This window comes from Palaemon carinicauda, chromosome 34, assembly GCF_036898095.1.
Source record: "Palaemon carinicauda isolate YSFRI2023 chromosome 34, ASM3689809v2, whole genome shotgun sequence".
Taxonomy (NCBI): Eukaryota; Metazoa; Arthropoda; class Malacostraca; order Decapoda; family Palaemonidae; genus Palaemon; species Palaemon carinicauda.
Window position 1 is genome coordinate 75,590,088 of NC_090758.1, and position 26,217 is coordinate 75,616,304.

Sequence of the window (26,217 nt, forward strand, 5' to 3'; positions counted from 1 at the left end):
AGCGGCCAACCCAATGCCTGTATTAAACATAAAGAAAATTAATCCCCAAACACAGGAAATGTGGATAAGATAAAATTAGTATCAGCTGTGGAATTCTGGCATCACTAGTAATAAATGTATAATATATTAACAATAAAATATTACCATATGACATAAATAGTGCACTGCTGTACATGTGTAAGATCAGAGCATGGTCTGACTTAGTACTAAATAGCGCTTTGAGGATTGCAGTTACAACAGCTATTTAGTTACTATTGTAGTTTAAGTTTTATACTTCTTATTACATTTGTAATATCTACAGATATATTTGTGACGGGTGTAAGCAAATCAGAAAAATGCATGGATAGATTTTATAAAAGAATTAAGTTCAAGATTTCAGGTTCCTCGTTGCTCTCTCCACAACACTGTGATTGTGGGCACACTACTAGAAGAATTTTAATTTCTTTTTCTAGAATTTCCTCTGAATTCTATCATAATCAACAAAATGCTTTCATAACTAATACTGCTTCCTTAGTGTTAAGTTCTCTCATATAATCTATTTTATCATTACTATTCACAAACCTCTGTTTGGTCATCTATGCTTTCTTTTATTCTATTTTTCTTGTAATTTTATTTTCCACTTTATTTTTTATTTCTTTTTTGAGTTCTTGCTCTTTCTAATTTCTTACTTCTCCTATTGTGATATATTTTTTGTATATTTCTATAATACTTTTTCCCAACATCCACCATATGGTCCCCTTATTTGGTCTTCCACTATCTCAAAAGGAAACAGAACACTTCTAATTTAATAGGGTGGTTTCCCATTGGCTGTCATTAATGGTATTTTAGACTTTCGTTTACAAGAATGTATTTCTTTTCCATTGTTGAGATACTACCGCTAGAGTTATGGGGTCCTTTGACTGTCCAGACAGTACTACATAGGATCCTTCTCTCTCGTTACGGTTCATTTTCCCTTTGCCTACACATACACCGAATAGTCTGGCCTATTCTTAACATATTCTCCTCTGTCTGCATTCATCTGACAACACTGAGATTACCAAACAATTCTTCTTCTCTTAAGGGGTTAACTACTATACTGTATTTGTTCAGTGGCCACTTTCTTTTTAGTAAAGGTAGAAGAGACTCTTTAGCTATGATAAGCAGCTCTTCTAAGAGGACACTCCAAAATCTAACCATTGTTCTCTAGTCTTGGGTAGCGCCATAACCTCTGTACCATGGTCTCCCACTGTCTTGGGTTAGAGTTCTCTTGCTTGAGGGTACACTCGGGCACACTATTCCGTCTTATTTCTCTTCCTCTTATTTTGTTAGTTTTTATAGTTTATATAGGAAATATTTATTTTAATGTTATTGTTCTTGGAATATTTCATTTTCCTTACTTCCTTTCCTCGCTTGGCTATTTTCCCTGTTGGAGCCCCATGGCTTATAGCATCCTGCTTTTCCAAATAGGGTTGTAGCTTAGAAAATATATATTATTATAAGTAGTCCACAAATCACTAAATTTTGATCAATTTAGTGCTGCATGTTGAAATATTTAAGTAAAAAAAATTTATTATAAGATGATGAATGGAGAAGTACTGATTTAAAAACTCAAGATAAGAGACGAAATCTAACCGAGGCCTTTTGCATCAATAGGTGTGGGAGGAGATGATAATAATGATAAGGTTTTCACTATAGTCATACCAAGTCCATTGGATTTCTCATATGTTATCACTGACTTGTACCATCTTGCTTTTCCAACTAGGGTTGTAGCTTGGCTAGTCATAATAATAATAATAATCTTCATTCATTATTCCTTCCATATCAAAATTTGATTTATGAATTAGTTACTACACTCAGTAGAAGAAATACAGCCAATCTTTCTCAATGGAGATAGATCATTTATGTATTTTTTGTTTTTATGTAATTTAATAATAATGTAAGGACACCGCTCCCTCCGTCGTCCAGAAATTCAACAAATTATCTATTTATTTAAATTCTCCTTTCGCCACACCGTGGCTTCCTATATATATGTATTCCGCTCCCTCAGAGCTACAATTTGACATATGTATTATTTCATTACATGTTTCTGTTTACTTGCAATTCCTGTATTTGTTCATGTGAGAAAACACATATATTTTGGCGGGAAGTTCAAGCTGAATTGGCGCCTATGCCATGCTACCTTTCCGTCCGCACCCTGTATTATATTCCCACGCATGTTTGAATAAACTATCAGTTGATGTTGGTGACGCTTGTCTCTCTGTCCTTACAATAACAAAAACTAAAAAATCATTTAGACGACCTTTCTGTGACGAGACTTGACCTTATTTGCATTAATGATAAAACTTTTGATATCAAACTGGCATTATGACCCTAAGATCATTTTTTGTTACTGTGAATGTTTTGTGGAATTTTGCCCATATGGCCCCGTGCAGGGCCCACGGAGACTATTCAGTGAGTAGGCTGTCCCTCTCTAATTTTACTTTGGGAGTGCACACCAGTTTCTAAGTCTTACGGGACAAGATGTATATGAAAAACTTACAAATGTGACAGTTCCTCAACAGGTAGTTGATCTATATCACAAAATGTTAAAAGATATCACTTTTCTATTGAAGGAAATTAATTTCTAACTCATGCTTTTTATCAGTAGAACTTCTGATATTGCTTCTCGTGATCGGAATATCCAATGTTCGTTAACCCTTTTACCCCCAGGCTATTTGGAACTTTCCAGCCCTTAACACCCCGGGGTTATTTTTTTTCAAGCACATTTTGCAGTATGTTTTTTTTAAATTGCTCTAACAGCCTTAATTTTTGTCATAGAGAGGTCAGGTTGGTCTCATTCTCTTGGAAAATGCCTAAAGTTTCTCAAAAAATTATCAAAATTATGAAAAAAAAATGTAAATAGCAGTTTTTTGCAAGGACGTACCGGTACGTCCATGGGGGTAAAGGGATGAGTTTTGTGAAACGTACCAGTACGTCCTTTGGGGGTAAAAGGGTTAAAAGAACATTTGATGATCTCTCTTGTTCATAGAATGTTCAATGTTACATATCATTAACAGAACAACAGAACCAACAGGATGCTGACCAGACCAATTCCTACAAGAAATGATTCGATTTTAACAGTTTTAACGGTTGTACGACAGTTTCATCATTCATGGATGTATTCGTACGGGTCACTAATCAGGAACTATGCCTTTACCCACATATAGTAACTCCACTGTTAATTTTCTGGTTAACCTTTGACCTTCTCAAATAACCCTTCTTCTGGTGAACATTTAATTACTAAATAAATCAATTTCACATTGAGTATTTATCAATATATCACCTTGAGCATGATACATTTATATTAAACAGAGCAAGTAAGAAATATTTGGAAATAAATACATCATATACTTTTAAAAAATCAAACTTTTAATATTTAGGATAATGAAAACAAACGCACATAAAGAAAACTTTACAATAAAACTAGTCGCAAGGGCGTACATGGAGTTTTTCTTTACACTGTATAAAATAAAATAAACTTCGTGTAACATTGTGCTAAGTAATTGGTAACACTTTCAGTGGAGTACAGTATTCGTGACATGGAAGATCTTTTAATGGTAGAAATGACAAAAACTTAGAACATAAAATCCACTGTTCACTGTCAAGAAGAATGAATTTACCCATTTTTAAAACTATTTACAACCCTTAATGACCAACGGTGTCCTACTTGAGGTTGACTGAGGCATTTGATCGACATTCATAGAATAAATACATAAATGAATCGAAAAATAGAGTACTGAAATGGTTAGTAAGAATGTAAAATAAATAACTTACCTAAACAAAATAACCTGCAATTGGTAACGTGGTAGGTATCCCCGAAATAAGTAGAGTGGACTAGTTTCATTTAGACATAATTATGTATTTACAACATGTACAGGAAAATGTGAAGACCTTGTTTATACAATGCGAATATATTTACAATCAAATCGACATTCCTCGGGCTGCGACTGCAAAGGCACAGCTACCTTAAACAGTTATCATAAACATATTTCCAAAAGTTACACCTAAAGTAGGAACAAAAAATACTGTCATGTATAAGACATTAGAATCTCAAACAATTATCCTTGCGCATCTCAAATACAACCAGCGATAGTCACTGCAACAGTTATTCATTTGTTTCCTCCAGTCATCATATTGCACAGTACAGATAAAATCTTTCGCAAGGGCAAAGTGAATTCTACTGATAGTATTGTTAGTGTGTTTCCGCATTCATTCGTGGAGAAAATTAAATACTAATAGCTGACAGTTTGTTAATTTGCATGGCTGGGTTAGTAAGCATTATAAATCAAGAAATAGTAACACTAACATACAGTATAGATTTCGATACTTTGAAATTAAACTTTTAACACGATTAGATAGTGTATAAAACTGTGTTACTAAACTTTGCTATGCGTATGAGACTACTAAAGCAAAATGAAAAAAAATGAAATTTGTTTGGCACATTTTCTAATTGTTGGTCTTATGTCTCATTAGACCACAATAATAGAGGAGAAATGAATAAACTGTGTGGTTCAGAGGTTTAGAATTAAAAGCGGTAGAGAAAAGGAGCAGGTCACTACACATTGATCAGGTATAGATACAATCAATAAAGTTGTGTCATTTCAGTGAAATCTATCAAGCCATTCTTGTGACTGGGACTGCCAATCACAACTGACCGTCCTAAACTACTTTAGAAAAGATATGAGTATCACCAGAATAGAATTATCAGCCAGAAATGGTCTGAATCATCCCTTTGACAAATCTATCCAACTGAATGTAACACTCAGAAGTTTCTAAATAATATGCAGTATACGCAACAAAAAATGTCTTTTAAGCACTACTAAAATAAAAGCAAATAAAGTCTGAATCTTCAAAGATAACGACTGATACCTCATCCAAAAAAGTATACTGTCTTGATCTTGTAGTATTTACAAATATGAGCTGGCTACACTGTTGTTTAATCAGTCCATTTACTTTCCCTACGACACTTAGTACATAACCTTACGACGCTCAGCACGTAACCTTACGACACTTAGCACGTAACCTTACGACACTTAGTAAGTAACTTTACGACACTTAGTACGTAACCTTACGACACTTAGTACGTAACCTTACGACACTTAGCATGGAACCTTACCACACTTAGTACGTAACTTTACAAGACTTAGTACTTAACCTTACGACACTTAGCACGTAACCTTACGACACTTAGTATGTAACCTTACGACGCCTAGTACGTAACCTTACGACACTTAGCACGTAACCTTACGACACGTAGTACGTAACTTTACGACACTTAGTAGGAACCGGACAGCATTTATACCGATGCTGAATGCAGTACTATAATGGCCTTCTTGAACTGCAGCTGCTAAACTTGCATACAACTGCTTCCTGATAATCCACTCCAACAGAACGTTGGCCTGTATGTTGACGTCCATTTGCGAAGTAAGCTAAAAAGTCTACTTAGAAGAGTCATTATTCGTAGTCCAAAGAAAGAAAGAGATTAAAGATTATCGTCCCAAAATAAGAATACTTAAACGCAAAGCAACAGTAGGGTTTAGTAAGCAAGCTAAACTGAAGAGGATGATGCTTGCAACTGAAATCAAAAGCATATATAACTACTTGTAATAATCACAGTATAAACTGTATTATATTGTAATCATTTCAATATATATGGCGTAGCAACAAAACAAAAGTCAAAACATTGAAAGCTTATATAAAACAAGGGTTCTCTGTGTGTACAAAATCAAAATAGTTAATTGTACAATTACAGTTTAATGAAAACTGTAATATTTTTAATATGAAACACAAAGCATGAACATTTGGTTTTCTGTAATGTGACAACCATTTTGTTGAAATATGAAGGTGCTATCACTTCCCAATATATTGTATTCAAATTTATGACGAAAATTGAAGTAGATTTCTACAGCGGTCAGGAAAAGAGAGACAGGAATACCAACTTTCAGTAATCCCAGACTTTTCCTTGAACCAATTATTCAAAACCATTCCTTGCTGTGACAAGATCTCATATTTCTAACTTCTATATCTGTACACAAAACTATTCAGTGTCAACAAAAATTATCTGACTATTATATGAAAAGAGGTGAATTTGGTAGGTATTAAATTACAGTTTCTTAAAGATAGTAAGGAATTTTCACTCATTTACAAATAATGTAACAAGTCGCCGTTAACCGTAACTGAAGCACTTAAGAAGAAATCTTTGAAGGTTGCCTCCAGTTAACGTACATGGTAAAATAAATACACAGACAAATAGAGTAACACTTCCGAGTGGTAAAATACTCACTATATATCTACCAAACAAGAGCTGCCCTTATGCTCTACCTATCGACCATCTTCGGATGATAAAGTAGTATCGTTTCTAAATCTGTAAACAAGGTTAAAGACAATTTTCCGCTACTGGCGAAAGCAATATACCTTTATATTAACAAAACGTACAACACTCGTACACAGTTCATAAATTTCACACAGCACGTACTTTCCTTTACACCCATTCATAAAAAGAAATATACTGTATCCTTACATTAACGAAAAGAACGCCAATAGTATAGAATTCACAAATTTCATATGCAGTACGTACTTTCCTTTACAACCATTCATAAAAAGCGATTAACAGTACTATATCTTTACATTAAAGAAAAGTACGACAATAGTATACAATTCACAAATTTCATATACAGTACGTACTTTCCTTTACAACCATTCATAAAAAGCAATACTGTACTGTACTGTATAAGGTACTGTATCCTTACATCAACGAAAAATACGCCAATAGTATACAATTCACAAATTTCATATGTAGTACGTACTTTACACCAATTTATAAAAGGAACTCGCTTCCCTTCACATAAACAAAAAAACTCTTCCATACAAAAAACTTATTCTGTAAAATAAACTATATATATTTTCTAGCAACCCTGGGTCTATTTCTTTATAAAAACGGCAATAATACATTCACGTGAAATCGGTTAATAAATTAGCACTTTGAAATAGTCACTTCAAAACATAATTATGACAAATGACTTATTTTGATTTTCAACGAAACAACCAGCTGTTAAAAATATATTAGAAACGTTTTCATTGCATCTATATATATGTAAATATACTGTATATCATATCAAATTCTAAAAGTATGTTTGCATCATTACCATTTACTGTAGTACGTTTGAATACAGTACGGCGGATTCTCGCATTAATAAATCATGTATAATTGGATCTCAGCAGACGACGAACAATACCAGCAGGCAAGGAAGTCTGTAGTTATGAATTCCCTGTTTTTACAAGAAAGTAGCTCAGCCTTTTTGCGTAAGGCAACCAGAGAACGGATGTTTATTGCTAGTGTTAGGATGTAATGGGGGTCAAAATGTCTATTCATTACAACATGCAAAAGGAAAGTTACTGAACTGAGTTTGGTCTATAAAAGATCAACTTTAGCTTGTTTCTGACTGTGTTGCTGTGACAATTAATTACTGTGTTATTTGAATGGTTCTGTAAACTCTAAAAACTAAATGAGCATCATAAAATATTGTATAGCCTATTCTAAAATCCAGGATTCTCATGAAAAACAAGTTTATTTCTTAACCCTCATACACTCTTCTGTTTTGAGTCGTACGTATTTCTTATATGTCCGTAATCAACGGATCATTACCCGACTGCATTGTGATGGATTAATAATCATGATGCCTATGCATCTACATCTGGTTTAACATCAAATTGAGTGTCGTCCGCCACAAATGGAGTTTATTAGTGTCAAACGCATCCTATTCTAGACTAGGCTTTAAACTCTCTCTGTTGTTAACATCTGCCATCTTACAGGCTATCAATGCGAGATCTTACTCTGCCGTATTACCAATGACGTTCTCAAAAATTCTAATTCGCCACCATCACTCGGTACGAGAGTTCCGTACAACCCCATGGCAATGATGACAAACATTTGTACTGTACTACATTAAACGCCTTCTTACTGTACTCAAATTTATGTACAAGTCATACAATACTAGAAAATAACAGCAGCAAAATACCCTTATGCATAGATAAATATTAATATAGTTTTTACACCTGATCACTCAATTGAAAACCTACGTTCTACTTCTTTCAGGTTTGCAAGATCTGAGGCCTCTGAGAACGGATGGACTCGTTTCCGTACCGGGTCTTGGCTTCGGCTAAAAACGAGTTGACGTTCTGTCTCACGACTTCGTTGAAGAAGACGTGCGCGAGTCGCGAGTGCAGCATGGACCGGAACTCGAACGAAACGGAGAAATCGAGGGTACAAGTGTTTGGCTGAAATGGCAATTTGGTCTGTCAATCTAATGCGTTAATGACATTAAAAAAGACAGTGCCACTATAGAACTATAAAAATTTTTAATTCTCCGTAATAACTTTACTGTATTATAAAAAAATTCATACAATAATAAAGGGATTTTGACGAAGGAAAAATCTATTTCTGGGGAGATACCTGTGACGCCCGGTGAAAAGGGTCCTTCTGTACACCTTTCTGATATAAATACTTACAAATATACCAGAGAAAGTTAAAAGCATGGAATGCAGAGGTTACTACCCTCGCGCGAGCACCCTGAAGGTGTCGTGTATAAAGCAGGGGCGTGTGAAAACCACTATTCACAGGCTGTCTTCCATTTAGCTAATTCCTTCGTCAAAAGGGATGGGCCGATACAATGTATTATCTAAATATAATTATTCATTATGCTTCAAAGTATATAGCACAATAAATAGTACTTAATAAGAATACTTAAAATAATAAATGTTGAGGTACAGCAAAGTATGACATTACAGTAGTCTCAAAATACTTGCTTCCATTTTTACTTGTCGAGCTATCTAACAGTCCAAAGAGGCAGGCTAGTCGACTGACTAGATAATTACATGGGCTTACTCCTAAGCCTAGAACAGATGGTTACAGGAAAGGTACAAAGAGAACTAGTAATCATTAAAGGTTACCCATCCAAAACAAAAGCTGCTTAATTTTTTATTTTCCAAAAGAGAATCTACGCAGAAAACAATGAGTAATAGATTTGTGTCTGAATCTCATTTTTTTAAAAGTACTGTAACACGGATGGCTAACATTAATGTTTGGTCTGCAGTGATATTTTAAACAACACTAGATAATAACACTGAAATAAAACCAATCACGATTTTCTTTTCGAGAATATAGGTTTATCTTTAGCTTTACTGTATAACTTCCGTAACACCAAAACATACAAGTCCAATACATCATCCAGAATTCAGTCTAGCCTCAGTGCCGTTTTCCTTCTCACAAACAGGTCTGATATTGTAAGAAAGAAAACGACAGAGAGAGTCTAAGTACGAAAGGAATTCTCCGCAAGCCAGTCTGTTTTCACTTACCTGGCCAGGGATTCCCGGCGAAAACTTCCATATCGTCAAAAGGTGATTGAACAGCTTTCCCTCCGTACACACGGCGCGTACGAGATGCGGCCGGGCTAAGGTCACGCTCGAAGTGTAAGATTCTACCACGGGTGGAAAGCCCACAATAAGATCGGCCTGGAAAGAATTATGAAGTAGAAATAGGGAAATGCAGTCATCATTTTTTTATATCTTACTACAAACAGTAATAATGCATATGTTATTTATGTAACTATACGTATAAATTAACTTGTCAGTATTAATCCACTGTAAAATATTCATAATAATTAGCCACAAGCTTGCTGTGGAATGATCTTCCTAATTGGGTGGTTGAATCAGTGGAACTTCAAAAGTTTTTATGTTGAATAGGATGACATAAGTATTTTTATAGTTTATAAACTAAATATCTGTTTAAATGTTGTTATTGCTTTTAAAATGTTATTTTTATAAAATAAATTTTTGAATATACTTACCCGGTGATTATATAAGCTGCAACTCTGTTGCTCGACAGAAAACTCTACGTTAAAAATCCGCCAGCGATCGCTATGCAGGTAGGGGGTGTACTACAACAGCGCCATCTGTCGTGCAGGTACTCAGTACTCAATGTAAACACAGAACTCAATTTTCTCCTCGGTCCACTGGGTCTCTATTGGGGAGGAAGGGAGGGTCCTTTAATATATAATCACCGGGTAAGTTTATTCTAAAATTTATTTTATTATAGAAATAACATTTTTCAATATTAAACTTAGCCGGTGATTATATAAGCTGAATCACACCCAGGGGGGTGGGTAGAGACCAGCAATAATTGTTTACATTATTATGAGGTAAGGATTTTTTATTTCATTTTAGCAGTTATTCAAAATAACAAACATAAAATAAATAAGTACCTGGTAAGGAAGTCGACTTGAACAATTACTCTGCCTTTTTAAGTACGTCTTCCTTACGGAGCCTCGCGATCCTCTTAGGATGCTGAGCGACCCCTAGGAGCTGAAGTATCAAGGGTTGCAACCCATACTACAGGACCTCATCAAAACCTCTAATCTAGGCGCTTCTCAAGAAAAGAATTTGACCACCCGCAAAATCAACCAGGATGCGAAAGGCTTCTTAGCCTTCCGGACAACCCAAAAACAACAATAAAAAACATTTCAAGAGAAAGATTAAAAAGGTTATGGAATTAGGGAATTGTAGTGGTTGAGCCCTCACCCACTACTGCACTCGTTGCTACGAATGGTCCCAGAGTGTAGCAGTTCTCGTAAAGAGACTGGACATTCTTAAGATAAAAAGACGCGAACACTGACTTGCTTTTCCAATAGGTTGCGTCGATTATACTTTGCAGAGATCTATTTTGTTTAAAGGCCACGGAAGTTGCGACAGCTCTAACTTCGTGTGTCCTTACCTTCAGCAAAGCTTGGTCTTCCTCATTCAGATGGGAATGAGCTTCTCGTATTAACAGTCTGATAAAATAGGATAAAGCATTCTTTGACATAGGCAAAGATGGTTTCTTAACTGAACACCATAAAGCTTCAGACAGGCCTCGTAAAGGTTTAGTTCGTTTTAAATAGAACTTAAGAGCTCTTACAGGGCATAAGACTCTTTCTAGTTCATTTCCAACCATACGATAAGTTTGGAATATCGAACGATATTGGCCAAGGCCGAGAAGGCAGCTCGTTATTTGGCTAGAAAACCAAGTTGTAGAACATGTAGCCGTTTCGGATGAGAATCCGATGTTCTTGCTGAAAGCATGAATCTCACTGACTCTTTTAGCTGTGGCTAAGCATACCAGGAAAAGAGTCTTTAAGGTGAGATCTTTCAGGGAGGCTGATTGTAGCGGTTCGAACCTGTCTGACATAAGGAATCTTAGTACCACGTCTAAATTCCAACCAGGTGTAACCAAACGACTCTCCTTCGTGGTCTCAAAAGACTTAAGGAGGTCTTGTAGATCTTTATTGTTGGAAAGATCTAAGCCTCTGTGACGGAAGACTGATGCCAACATGCTTCTGTAACCCTTGATAGTGGGAGCTGAAAGAGATCGTTCTTTCCTCAGAAGTAAGAGGAAGTCAGCTATTTGAGTTACAGAGGTACTGGTCGAGGATACGGATACTGACTTGCACCAGTTTCGGAAGATTTCCCACTTCGATTGGTAGACTCTAAGGGTGGATGTTCTCCTTGCTCTAGCAATCGCTCTGGCTGCCTCCTTCGAAAAGCCTCTAGCTCTCGAGAGTCTTTCGATAGTCTGAAGGCAGTCAGACGAAGAGCGTGGAGGCCTTGGTGTACCTTCTTTACGTGTGGCTGACGTAGAAGGTCCACCCTTAGGGGAAGTGTTCTGGGAACGTCTACTAGCCATCGAAGTACCCCGGTGAACCATTCTCTCGCGGGCCAGAGGGAAGCAACTAGCGTCAACCTTGTCCCTTCGTGAGAGGCGAACTTCTGCAGTACCTTGTTGACAAACTTGAACGGAGGGAATGCATATAGATCTAGATGTGACCAATCTAGGAGAAAGGCATCTAAATGAACTGCTGGGTCCGGGATTGGTGAGCCAAATATTGGGAGCCTCTTGGTCATCGAGGTTGCAAAGAGATCTATGGTTGGCTGGCCCCAGGTGGCCCAAAGTCTCTTGCATACATCCTTGTGGAGGGTCCATTCTGCTGGAATTATTTGTCCCTTCCGACTGAGACAATCTGCCATGACATTCAAGTTGCCTTGGATGAACCTCGTTACTAGTGATATGTCTAGACCTTTTGACCAGGTGAGGAGGTCTCTTGCGATCTCGTACAACGTCAGAGAGTAGGTCCCTCCTTGCTTGGAGATGTACGCCAAAGCCGTGGTGTTGTCCGAGTTCACCTCCACCACTTTGCCTTGAAGGAAAGACCTGAAGCTTTTCCAGGCCAGACGTACTGCCAGTAGCTCCTTGCAGTTGAAATGCATTGTCCTTTGACTCGAGTTCCATAATCCCTAGCATTCCCGACCGTCTAATGTCGCACCCCAGCCTACGTCCGATGCGTCCGAGAAGAGAACGTGGTTGGGAGTCTGAACAGTCAGGGGAAGACACTCTCTTAGGTTGATATAGTCCTTTCACCAAGTCAGACAAGACTTCATCTTTTCGGAAAACGAGATCGAGACCGCTTCTAGCGTCTTGTCCTTTTTCCAGTGAAAAGCTAGATGGTATAGAAGAGGACGGAGGTGTAGTCTTACTAGTGACACAAATTGATCCACGGATGACAGCGTCCCTACCAGACTCATCCACAGCCTGACTGAGCAGCGTTCCTTCTTCAGCATCTTCTGGATGGATAGCAGGGCTGGGGGCTGATCGTCTTGTTCAGCAACGTCCTCATCAGAGGGTTCCTCATCCGAAACTGATGAGGAAACGGCAACGGAGTGGGCAACGTCTGACTCGCTGAATCCGGTCGCACTGGTGGATGCGTGACGGAGCCGGACGCAATATCATGGAACTGCTGCACAGTCTGTGAACTGTCAACAACCATGGGTGCGCGAGGAAGTACAGCGTCAACCCGAAACTGTCTAGACCGTATGGGTTGTGCAGTCAACACCCTACCGGGTTGCTGAGGTTGACGCACTGCGTCACAACAAGTCACCTCTGCTGGTTGTTGAACGTCCTGAACGTCAACAACCACCTCCGAGCGTCGCTTAACGTCAATGTGCGGCTGGCAACCCACACTGGGTCGCATCGGTGGAGGAACCACCTCAACTGGCAGACGCGAGTAGGTTACCTCAGCGTCAACAGGGAGCGCAACCGACCGGTTGGAAGGTTGTTGGCCAGAAGGTTCTTCTCCGCAATTAAGTCCTCTATCAAGGACGCAAGCTTGGACTGCATGTCTTGCAGCAAAGCCCAATTAGGGTCTACGGGAGCAGGTGTGGCAACAGACGGGGTTAGCGACTGAGGCGGAACCGTTTACCATCCCTGAAAGCCTTGTTATGCGTGACATAATAGTACAGCAAAACTTCAAAGGCTCGACAACAGCTGAGAAGTTGACCTGTAAACAACTTGGAGCGTCTCCTGGCTAGGCGCCAGGGAGAGTCTACCAGAATTGAGAAGTCTATCTGGGCAGAGGCATGAACTCCCAAGCCGATAACTTCTCTCGTGTCATATCAGACTCTCGCTCTATAAACCAGTTTAAAAGAAGGGAAAGCAAAGGCTGTATCCCCCAAACTCCTCCTGGTGAAAAAACCAGTCGCCTAGCCAACGTAACGCTCTCTAGGAGAGCGAGAGAGCACTAGCTTAAAAACAACGGCTTCGAAGTAGCTAGGCCTAGTGTAAGTTCTGACGTTTAGGCGAACGAGGAGTAGCAGTTACAAGATCCGGACGAAGATCCTTAAAAAAAAATCATCATGATTTAATTAAAGTCCATAGGAGGCTAAGCAGCTTAAGGCTCCTCTCTATCTGACAGAGTCCTCAAGGGAATATCAGTAGGAGGGAGAACAGCAACTTCCTCATCTACAGGAACCTTGTCCGATAAAAGCTGAGTCTCTCACTGGTGCATTAGTAGCGGACCAGAACGCAACGTCATGTAACTGCTTGACAGTCTGTGAACTGTCAACAACTGAACTGTCAACCACAACAGGTGCGTGAGGACGTACAGCGTCCAATCGAGACTGCTTTGACTGCCTAGACTGAGCAGTCAAAACAACTCTAGAATGCGGAGGTTGACGCTCCGCGTCAAAACAAAACAACTTAGACTGTTGTTGTACCTCGCGAACGGCAACGGAAGGTTCCGTGCGTCGCTGAACGTCAACATGCGGCTGGCAGGGTACACTGGAACGCATGGGTGGCGGGACTCTCTCAGCTGGAGTGCGGCAGAAGGTCGCCTCAGCGTCCACAGGACGCACAACCGTGGTTGGTTGTAGGCTAGAGGTTGGTGCAGTGTCAACCTTCTCCGCACGAAAGTCCTGCATCAATGACGTTAACTGAGACTGCATGGTCTGCAGCAAAGACCACTAGGGTCTACAGGAGCAGGTGCGGCAACAGACGGTGTGACTGCCTGATGCGGTACCGCTTTGCCTCTCTTAGGTGGTGAGCAGTCGTCGGAAGACTGCAGCGAGTCCGAACTGACCCAGTGGCTACAACTGGGCCGTTGGACTTGCGCGGAAGGGACCGACTTGCGCTTAAGAAGCCGCGAGACCTTGGTCCATGGTTTCTTACGAGAAACCTCTTCCGCAGACGAGGAATAAATGGGCTCTCTCGTCTTTGTGTGGGTGGGGCGATCTTGGGTAGATACGCCCGAAACCACGGAGGGAACGTCTGTTCGCTGATTAAAGCCTCTCGAACCCTTTGGTCGTACGACATTGCTTCTCCCCTGGGCTTGGGAACTTGCAAGAGGTCCCGGACTGGGAGGACGACAGGCACGAACAGACGAACCCTCGGACGCAACACTGTAACACTTTGCGCCTCGGACGCAACACTGTAACACTTTGCGTATATCACTTTATCACTTCGATTTTCTGTTTTGCACTTATTTCTACCTGAAACACGCAATTCTACCCTTCATTAAAAGGTAGTAATTGCGAAATTAGTCGTATAATGCAAGCTCATAATACCAGCAAAAAACAGAAAACATATTTTAAGATAAAAAGAAAAATCAGTGGCTGGGAAAGAGACTAAACACTAGTTCATATAACTACGTTTTCAATCTCTCACCGCACATAGCCTGGGGACGAGAATAAAAACTAAAAACGTTTTATCCTTCCTCCCCGTACAGAGACTAGGGACGAGAGTAACACGAGAACAACGTTACCCGCTTGAACGGAACGTTTACTCTTCTCTCTCTCCCTCCGTCTCTATCTCTCTCTCTCTTTCTCTCTTGATTTCGCACCTAAGAGAAGAGCCCAATTATATATCGTCAAAAAAAACATGTAATTTGACTAAAGGAAAAAACTGAAAGGTTTTTAAAAATAAAAAGTTCCTTTAAATTAGAATTTAAAACATTTAAGCTAAGAAAGAATGAACAAAACGTCACCATAATTAATTCTATCCAAAACGATTCAAGTTTTGAGATGAAGATAAAACCCCTGCATAGCGAAAGCTCAAAACTAGAATAGTGTACTTCACCAATAGTTGTGAAAACAAATCCAGTTAGCACAGCGAATTAGTAGGTCTAGCCGGTAGCCCGACAGAGAGAAAATTGAGTTCTGTGTTTACATTGAGTACTGAGTACCTGCACGACAGATGGCGCTGTTGTAGTACACCCCCTACCTGCATAGCGATCGCTGGCGGATTTTTAACGTAGAGTTTTCTGTCGAGCAACAGAGTTGCAGCTTATATAATCACCGGCTAAGTTTAATATTGAAAAATATTTTATTCTATTTGTTCATTGCTTCTTATATCATTTATTTATCTCCTTATTTACTTTCCTCGTTGGGCTATTTTTCCCTGTTGGAGCCCATGGGCTTATAGCATCTTGCTTTTCCAACTATGGTTGTAGCTTAGCTAGTAATAATAATAATCTCTCACTTGAGCACGCTGTTCTATCTTATTTCTCTTCCTCTTGTTTGTTTTGAAGTTTTAATAGTCTATATATAAAAGATCTAATTTAAATGTGTTACTATTCTTAAAATATTTTATTTTGATTACAGTATTTATCACTTCTCTTGTAGCTTATCTATTTCCTTATTTCCTTTCCTCATTGGGCTATTTTCCCTGTTGGAGCCCATGGGCTTATGGCATCTTTTCCAACTAGGGTTGTAGCTTGGCTTTTAATAATAATAATAATAATAATAATAACAATGACTGTACTGTACTAAAAAAAAAAACTGACGTCCGGTAAATGCAAGTTACACTTTTTCTTACACTTAGCGCCAAAAGAATTACTTATTACACTTACTGCAGCATTCAAGATTCTTTGCAATACCCCTACACCACCACTACCATCAACAACAACAACAACAACAACAACAACCCCACATAATCTCATCCATCAACACTTTGACCAATCCCTATGACCTCTATATACCTAGCTGCATCAAATTTATTGACGATGCCTTGCCTCATATTTTCAACAACCACATGAAGAAAGAGTCATTTAACCCTTTTACCCCCAAGCTATTTGGAACTTTCCAACCCTTAACCCCCAGGCATTTTATTTTTCAAGCACATTTTGCAATATATTTTTTTTAAATTGCTCTAACAGCCTTAATTTTCGTCATAGAGAGGTCAGCTTGGTCTCATTATTTTAGAAAATGCCTGAAGTTTCTCATAAAGTTATCAAAAATATGCAAAAAAAATGTAAATAGCAGTTTTTTGCAAAGACGTACTGGTACGTCCATGGGGGTAAAGGGATGAGTTTTGTGAAACGTACCAGTACGTCCATGGGGGTAAGGGGATGAGTTTTGTGAAACGTACCGGTACGTCCATGGGGGTAAAGGGATGAGTTTTGTGAAACGTACCGGTACGTCCATGGGGGTAAGGGGATGAGTTTTGTGAAACGTACCAGTACGTCCATTGGGGGTAAAAGGGTTAAACCAGGTCTAGGGAAGTCTACAATGATTCTGCAATCTAGTTAAAACTAAAGTATTTTAGTCATGAATACAGACTTCTTACTTTCTTATACCCAGAAAGATGCAGTTATTAATAAGGTGTCAATCAACTGTATTAGCTTCAACAATCATTTTTCCCATTCTGGTCTTCTATTACATAATTACAGAATCAAGAACTTTTACAAAATGACTGTATTTCCTGGCTTCTTTGACGATACCAGGAATAATTGCGATTAACTTTTTCTCCTTCTTACGTCGTACTTTCTACTGTATCTCCTGTACGAGAGGTTCCATAAATCCTAATTATTCTACAAAAAAAATCTATGTCAGAGATGTGATTCCTGCAAAAACCCAATTGGGAAAAGATGAAAGAAAGAGAGTCTTCGAAAATATTTCAAATCTTAAATAGAACCTACTCATTATGTATACAGTTTAAGCTGAAGCTGAAATAGTCACAGAAGCTTGTTATCATGAAATTCATAAGTTATAGCTAATGAGAAGCCAGGGGATATCCCCCTCATCCAAACTCTTTCTCTAGTCTTCTTTCAGCAGTCACAGAGTGAGGATGTGTCTCTCCCTGGCTGCTACACTAGAAGCTCTCTTAGACATAGTTAAGTATCATAACTTAATTCTTATGTGTTGTACTGTAATATGCCTAGCCTATGTTACCTTTCAGTTTGCATGTTAACAGGCAAATTAACAACTCCCCTCTTCATTTTGATGGTTGAATGAGAAGAGATATCATTTATTGTTTGAAGAGAGCACTATAAGGTACCTGATTTTGTACATTGGTATGAATACTTACATAAACATCTATCTTCACAACATGTTCTGGTCCAGAGGCCAGGAGAGTCGATCTGACAGAACGTGAGGCCTTCGCACAAATCCCAAAAATGATCTTATCAAAACACTTCATGATGATGTATAAAACATGTCAAGAAACACACGCTAATACCGTCCCTACCTTGAGAAAACCTGGCCGTTTCAGCGTGACTAGAGACTTCTTACAGTAGGGGACGAATTTGTGATAATGTTCCACCTCGGACACTACGTCAAACATTTGATTCATGGAGTAACTGAAAAGAAATGGGACGCCATTAAACATACGAACGATACGTATTCTAACAAGCCGTTCAGACAAAAATGAATGAATTATTTGTCCTAAAAGGAGTGAGCTCTTGTTAATTTAGATTTCTTCCTTATATTAGGTTAGGTTATGATTAGTTTTCGATCACTGAAACACCATTGCAAGAATCATACGAGATCAATACAGTATCGTTTTATTTATGATTATGATTGTAATAAAGAAAAAGATGGCTACTGTTAACTATAATCTATAAAAATTATAAGCCTTTTGCAATAATTTACTAAACTTTGAACCTTTTTGTAATTTACTGAAAAGTACAAAAGTAATTACAATAGATTATCGAAAGTTTGCCTTGAAATTAACAACACATTGCAAAATTATTTGAGTTATTCTTTTGTAAGTACTATAGTACTAATACTGTACAGATAGAGATGAGATTATTTGGATGTTGTTACTGTTCTTAAAATATTTTACATTAATATTTCATTACTGTACTCCTCTTGTAGTTTATTTCTTTATTTCCTTACCTCTCTGGACTATTTTTCCCTGTTAGAGCCCTTGGGCTTATAGCATCCTGCTTTTCCAGCAAGGGTTGTAGCTTAGCTAGTAATAATAATAAAAATAATAATAATAGATCTCATGCTGTCAGAATACAAGGCCAAATTTACATACACAATAAAAAAAAAAATAAAAAATAAAAAAAAAATATAATAAATAAAGAAAATCAGTCGACTTGTGACAATTTCTCACAAGATTATCTGGTAGCTAAAAAGATAACACTATCACATATATTTACACAGAATATACAGCGTTAAAGGTTAGAACGTTGGCTGGGAATAGGTTGAATGTAGATTATATATAACATCCTAAAAGTATTTTGTAATTTTCTTAGCTTTAACAATCCGAGTCCTTTAAAATAGGTTATTTTAACATCAACGGAGATGGAACAGCCGTTGAAATTGTTAACGAGGTAGTTAAGGAAACGTTCTGAGTGAGGGCGAGCAGCCCTTTTGACTTTCACTAATGATCTTCGGCTTGGGACAGAGAGAGGCGGCTTAGGTAAGAAGTCTCCCTTTAAAGGAGTCAAGTTTGTATGAATAGGAAAAATACATACACTTTAAAGGACTTGGATTTATATAGATAGGAAAAATACATATTACTGTACATTTAACAATTGTTATTTGTTCCTGTACGTACATAAATCTTTTGCCATTCAAAACACACACACTCACTCATTGCTGGGTAAGAAGACGTCCCTCTTGAATAGAAGTAGTTGGTTCTTTATCTTCCCCGGAAAATGTCAGTCTCCCTTGTCCCATAGAGGAGCGAGGGAGATATGACTCCTGCAACCTCCTATCAGCCCATCATAGGGATGAGTAGGCTTGGCCTATGAAGAAATCTTTCTCCCTCAAAGGGGATATACAGTTTGGAATGAAATACCTGGCGCATGATGGCCAATTGATAGGTATTCAACTTGCCATCTTCCCTTTACGAGACCTATTTCCTTCAGATCTGGTCTAATGAAAATGGTACTCGGAAATGTAGCTAACCTGTATCAATGTCAGATCCAGCGTGTAACGGTGCGAATGCTTCATAGTAAGTAAGGGGAAGGAAAGAAGAAGCAGAAAAGCCTGTCATTCTTCCTTTCCTCCAGATATATATTGAACAGGTTACCATACAAAAGAAGCTTCCTGTCATGTATGGGGGCTAGGCTGGCTAAAAAATAATATTAGAGCATACAGTATATCACAAAACTAGAAAAGTGTTAAAAGGACATGGGGGTAACCTCCGTTGAATAAAAAGCTGTGAAGGTTGTTTGGCAAATACGAGCATCTTCAACAACTGTCCGACAGCAGATTCTTCGGATTCTCAGAGGGCCCCCCTTTGACTTTGGGATCTCAAGTACGAGATGGTACCTCTACCCCATCAAAGGTCAAAGTGTATGATCGTAATTGTCATATGAAGCCAAAAAAATATATATTCTTGACACCTCTTTCTTGGTTCTACCAGTGCTAAGGAAGAGTTGCTGTCACTCAATTCCCGAGATGTAGAGTTCTCTTCAGACAGCACAGCAGAACCCTCACAAAAATATCTCCTTAATTGCCATGAGCTACTTCATGAAGCAATTGGACGGAGAATGCCTTGAAACTGGGTCGTGTAACTTACTTCACCAACGTTACTGCTTGCAAAAAGACAGTCTAGAGAGTTAGAAATGTCTGGTGACCATCTCAAAGGCTCATACGATGCGTAAGCAAGAGACTTGAGAATGTTCGATTCCAATGGTCCGAGGTTCCGGAGTGAGCAAGACCGCTTGAAGCTCTTCACGAGTACCAACAACTCCCCCGAGGATAGGAGATTTATGGTGTTCAGTCAGAAGACAAGCATAAATGCTGAGGATTAGCCTTCCGTAGTCATGACCAAGAGGTGCTTTGGGACAAAGATCAATGAGTAAGTCTGCAATACTGTATGCACTAAAGATAATAACAAAACTGGATTCATTCAGCCTGTTAAGCTGGAAGTACTACTTGGGAAAAATTGTTTTGCTACCTCTCAGCTTGCTGATGCCATCATCTGATGGAAACTCTCTCGCTACTGACTTGTCTATCAACATGGTCAGCTCCTTCAACCTCTTCTTAGATGTGAGAACAAATTTCCGCAAATTTTTCTCGATCCTCAGATCACTATGAAAGGCGAGAAGGATATCTTGATCCTGTGGCAACAGCCTCCCTGAAAAGGCCAAGCTCACACCAAACTTTTGGGATACATGAAAAGATGTAACCCATATGAGAGAGACCCAAGCTGCCATCAGCGTCAACACCTGTTGGGTAGCACAGTCCGAACTCCGGGTCTAGAATTGGTACAAGCTTCTTCCAACATCCCTTTCCACTCTGCAACAATGCAAGGGCTTTCGGTGACATTGGAGGATAGTTACAAATGCTATCTGTCTGTATGATAGGGGTGGGCCGGCAGTCCAGAAAAGGTAGTATACCCATCCATAAGGACAATCGATACCCGGTATACCCCTTCCCGTAACAGCAGTAGAAGGGAGACTCCACCATAAGCATACCCCTCTATGTCTTCTCAGCCTCCCTTACTTAACTGGTCAGGGTAGGGGTTTTGAAAGAGCTTTACAGGATCCTTTCGATTAAAAGAAGTTGCAGGTTGGGACGATCGTGGTCTAGAGAAGGTCGAGGCGACCTTCTTCCCCATTTATATTTTCCTTAACTGACCTAAGTTCTTCATATAGAAATATTCTTTAGCGTGATTTGAAACACCTCCATAGAGGAACAATTCATACCCTTACTTAATATGAGCAATCAAATATTTAATAAAATAAGCCTACTAAAATCCATTAACTTTCATATCAACTTTTATGAAATACAAAACCTTAAGGGTAAAGAAAAACTATTTAGAGTTAGACCGACTACAAGAACTCACCCTAGAATCCTTCTTTCGGAGTATTCCTTCTTCTTACTTCCGAGAACACTGCCGACTATGTATCTGTGAGGCGGAATCCCTGGCCAGGCCGGTGGCGGCAGAAGCAACGACCTGTTCTCTTTGTAATGCCCTCTTGCCGCGTCATCGCGCGTGCCGTTGGGATCCCATACGCTCAGGGGACGTCTGCAAAGGACGAGAGACAGTTTGATGTTGCAGAAAAGGGAATGAAAACTACATCTGGGGAATATTTTCTTCATCGTGAGAGTAGAAACCTTGAAATATTTTGAAGCTTATTTATACCGTATTCTATAAAAAAAACTAAATCTCTTAACCCTTTTACCCCCAGGCTATTTGGAACTTTCCAAACCTTAACCCCCAAGGCGTTTTTTTTTCATGCACATTTTGCAATATATATTTTTTGAATTGCTCTAACAGCCTTAATTTTCGTCATAGAGAGGTCAGGTTGGTCTTATTCTTTTGGAAAATGCCTGAAGTTTCTCATAAAGTTATCAAAAATATGCCAAAAAAATATAAACAGCAGTTTTTTGCAAGGACGTACCAGTACGTCCATGGGGGTAAAGGGATGAGTTTTGTGAAACGTACCAGTACGTCCATTGGGGGTAAAAGGGTTAATAATTTGACAATACAAACTATTGTAGTGCACTGTGCTCTCTCTTTCCTATTCACTTTCCTTTAAGAGCTGTTTTCCTGGTGCTGTCACACATCGAAATGCCCTGCGCCCTGCAAGATCTACAGAATATTTTTTGTCGTTAACTCTCAAATCTACGCTATTGTATCACTTTGATATAACAAAAAAATGTCTTTGAATTCTTCTTGAAAACCTTTAAATCATCAGTTCTTCAGAAGTCTTCTAAGGAGCTTGTTATACAATCTTAAGGCCGCACATTTGAAAGCTCTAGAACCTACAGCCGATGTACATCTTGTCTCAAGATTTTAAAATCATCTGTACTCATTTTCGTGCAGACACGATTTCTTGGCTGCACGATGTATAGCAATCATCTTGAAATATTTGGACGTCTAGTTCCGATAACTTAATGAACCATTGCATTCTAGCTTTAATAGACAGTTCGTATAGTTCAATAAATAGAGGGGTAATCCTTGATCAGGGTAGGACATATTTTATCACTCTTGCTCCTCTGTTTATCATGTATTGAAGCTTCCCAAGTAGTACTCTGGGTAGGCTGTAACAGAGTCACAGCCATCAATCTTAATAACGCGGATAATCACATCTTTTTTAAACGAACAATTGTCCAGATAATTCTTCACAAAAGCAATGTTTCTAAGGTGACGTCCAGTGATTCTTACGTTATTGATTTGAGCACAGAGAGAAATTACAGTCTAGTAAAAAAGTTAAGACTTGCTTAAAATGCTTTTATATTGAACAGGCTGATATATGTCTTTTTATAGTTTATATATGAAATATCTGTTTTGATGATGTTACTGTTTTTAAAATATCTTATCTTAATTGTTCATTATTTCTCATACCATTTATTTCCTTATTTCCTTTCGTCACTAAGGTATTTTTTCTTGTTGGACCCCTTGGGCTTTTAGCATCTTGCTTGTTCAACTAGGGTTGTAGCTTAGCTAGCCATAATAATAATAATAATAATAATAATACAACCAGGTCATGAACTTTACTAGATATAAGAACCAAGTTGTCATCAATATCGATTTGGATGTCAACAAGATTTCTCAAATTGTTTTTCTTTCCAAACACCTTACAGCAGATTCACAATTATTTCCATTTGGTTTTAGTTGTTTAATTGTCGTCCATTCCATAACACTAGTAAGAATATGGTTTAAATTCATCATTGTATCATCAATACCATTTATGAAGTAAAATTGTTTATCATCCGCATTCAGCTTGAACTTCATGTCATGTCTCTGGTACTTTTGATAGACTGATAGTATAGATACAGAATAAGCTTGGGCCTTGTATACCTTCCCTGAGGCACCCCACTTCTTAATTATTCATATGATGAATAAGATTTTCCAAGTCGTACACAATAGTCTCTGCTAACCAAGCAATTTTTATATACAGTACACAAAAGGTTCATCATCAATACCCCGTTAATAATCTTGGTAACATCATCCTTGGTTACATTTTTAATTCATGCTTATCTTAATCGTGCATCTCATTCAGTGCCAAACTGATTCTGAAATCGGCAAAAATCCTATAATATATTATGGTTTTAAAGAATTTAGAAATTTATTGGCTAGTTCTTGGTCACTATAACCATCTGAGAGCTTTTTTTTCATTCACATTTTCAATTAGACATTTAGAAGACAATATAATTCATTCATGTCTGTTGCTGCTCTGGAATTTTCTTGAGTCTTCAGCTTTCTTTCACTTTAATAAGTGATTATATTGGTCCTTTATGATTTTGAATTTCCTCCTCCACGCACTTTGTTTTCAAACGATTCCATATTCCCTCTTTATGCTATTTTTCTCAAATTTTCACTATTTAATTTCAGTCATTATAAACCTACTCTGTAATTTTTGTAATTCAGAGCACTTCCTATGGTACCATCTATTATATTTAGTACAGGGTTCACTCAACAATATATGGCCACTTTCGTTAATATACATTCATTCTCTCCTTTCCCCCTAGTTAGATTTAGTCAATTTGCATACGTTGATCATCAATCCCCTCTTCCATTTACAAAAGCTTCTAACAAATCTTCCAAAGACTCTGCTACCATCTTTAAGTAACCTGCTAACAACAGAAATTAAAGAATTTCTTATTCACAAAATAACGCGATAATTGGATTTGACAAGTAATGTAGACTACGCTGTATGATTCTCCAAATATTTAAAGGATGTATATTATTATTACTATTATCACTACTAGCTAAGCTATAACCGTAGTTGGAAAAGCAAGATGCTATAAGCCCAAGGGTTCCAACAGGGAAAAATAGTCCAGTGAGGAAAGGAAATAAGTTAATAAATAAATGATATAAGAAGTAATAAACTACTCGCATAATCTTCCGATAAACCTGCTACAGTCATCACTTCAGGGTGGAGCAGCACAAATAGACGAACTATTACTTCGTTACCGTCCTTCATTAATATTCTTTCAAATACCTTTTCAGCGAGGTATATCACTGCTAATTAGGAAATAACACAAAAGTGTTACTTTCACTAAACTAAAGCAAATAAAAACATACGAATAATGATGGTGATAATAATAATAACAATAATAATAATAATAGAGCAGAGTAAGTTAGGTTACTTTAAATCAAGTACGGTAAAGTAAGGTATGGTTAAGTTTAGTAAGAATATTATTCACTTGGTTTCCTGACCAGCCCAACCACCTACAATCGGTAAAATTATATTTACGGACGGAGCAAGATTTTGAACAGAAATAAATAGTTTTTCATTAAATTTGACCTTCATTTCAACTGCAAATAAACCAAAAACCTGTTAGACCGGCTAATAACGGGGATATTTTTTTACAAACCTATTGGTTTTTTGCTTGGCAGTGAGCTCGCTTCACTCGCAGAAAGAGAAAAACATCAAGCTCCTATGTACTGGCAAGTTGTACATGCTGAGCTGCGCAAACTATCCCCATTGATTATTATTTCTTAGATAATTAAGTTTTTATTTGCCGTTAGAATAGTGTCATTTTCGAATAAAACTGATGTTCTTCTATGGGAAATACCTGTTTTGTAGTAGAAAGGTTTTTTTGTACGTAACTATAGTAAAAACCTACAATTGATCCAAAATATATTTTCCGCTAAAATAGAATCTCCAATTAGTTGACCTTGACCTATTTGAAATCTAGCTCAAGGCTTGATTTACCTCACTTATAAACTTAAACATTGCCGTCGATATGAGACGAGGAGCTTGAATAAAAGGTTATTATATTAAAAAATAGCTTTTTTTATTAATTGTCCTAATGGTGGAATGGTGTCTATATGTATAACCTTGAAAAGTTAAAAGCTGGTTTGGCATAAGGAATTATTTAAGGTAAGGATATACTTAATTTATAATCCTAATCCTACAAAATATCATATATAATTGCCTATGAATCCAAAAAGTCAACAGAAATCAAAATATGTCCAAATATATAAAAATGTAGTTACGATGCCATGAGCCACACATATCTACCTGGTAGTATTTGCCGATAATCTCCTGGTATGCCCGGTAAATAACTTCACAGCTGGTCTAGGAACTACACGCATATTTCACTAGTGTTTTGACCTCCCACTTTGACCTTATGACCTCAGAGGAAAGCGAGAATTTATAAAAATAAGGTTGCGTAATCTGGCAAGGGACTGAATCAGCTGATCGTACAATAACAATCGGGGAGTTGGGAAGGTCTTCTGGCAGTATTGCCAACTACTTATTTTTCATTCTAATTATATTTTATTATTCATAGATATGGATCTTTTATTTACCCACTTATTAAAAGAAAATAAATTTATCTATTCTATTTTCTTTATATATTATATTTTATTAAAATACAGTTTAATTAACCACCTTTATAAGACAATTACCCTTGCCTATCGCAGTGTTGCCAATAAAAATTTCGCTATAAGGTTTAAAATTCCGTGGTTTGGCGTGTTTTTTTTCGAATATATAAAATAGCAATTAATTTAAATTGTATAAAGTTATATATAATATACAATTTTTTCTGAATGTCTAGATTATCAAGATTAAATTGCAATAAATTACTAACATTGGAATACATTGTATTTAAGGCAGGACATAAAATAGGACCACATTCTTCTTCTTAGATTATTTTTGGAGGTTCTTAAGGATATATCCCATTAGGGTCACTAAAGAACGC

General features: G+C 37.7%; 1 protein-coding gene across 1 annotated transcript; it reads right to left on the reverse strand.

The window, feature by feature from the left end:
- Positions 1 to 6,988: 6,988 nt before the first annotated feature.
- LOC137626459 (coenzyme Q-binding protein COQ10 homolog A, mitochondrial-like) lies at positions 6,989 to 25,731 on the reverse strand. Its single transcript, XM_068357464.1, has 5 exons — positions 25,536 to 25,731; positions 21,404 to 21,586; positions 17,843 to 17,954; positions 9,373 to 9,528; positions 6,989 to 8,295 (listed from the first exon to the last, which is right to left on the reverse strand). The coding sequence occupies exons 1-5, from the start codon at positions 25,607 to 25,609 to the stop codon at positions 8,110 to 8,112; spliced, it is 711 nt and encodes a 236-aa protein (XP_068213565.1). The 5' UTR covers positions 25,610 to 25,731; the 3' UTR covers positions 6,989 to 8,109.
- Between the last annotated feature and the right edge of the window lie 486 nt (positions 25,732 to 26,217).

Excerpts from the sequence above, each read along its gene's own strand:
- LOC137626459 (XM_068357464.1), bottom strand. The coding sequence starts at position 25,609 with ATGCGTGTAGTTCCTAGACCAGCTGTGAAGTTATTTACCGGGCATACC. Across the intron at positions 17,955-21,403 it reads TCCGAAAGAAGGATTCTAGG|TTACTCCATGAATCAAATGT; the intron begins GTGAGTTCTTGT and ends ATTTCTTTTCAG. Across the intron at positions 9,529-17,842 it reads AACGGCCAGGTTTTCTCAAG|GCCGATCTTATTGTGGGCTT; the intron begins GTAGGGACGGTA and ends AATTCTTTCCAG.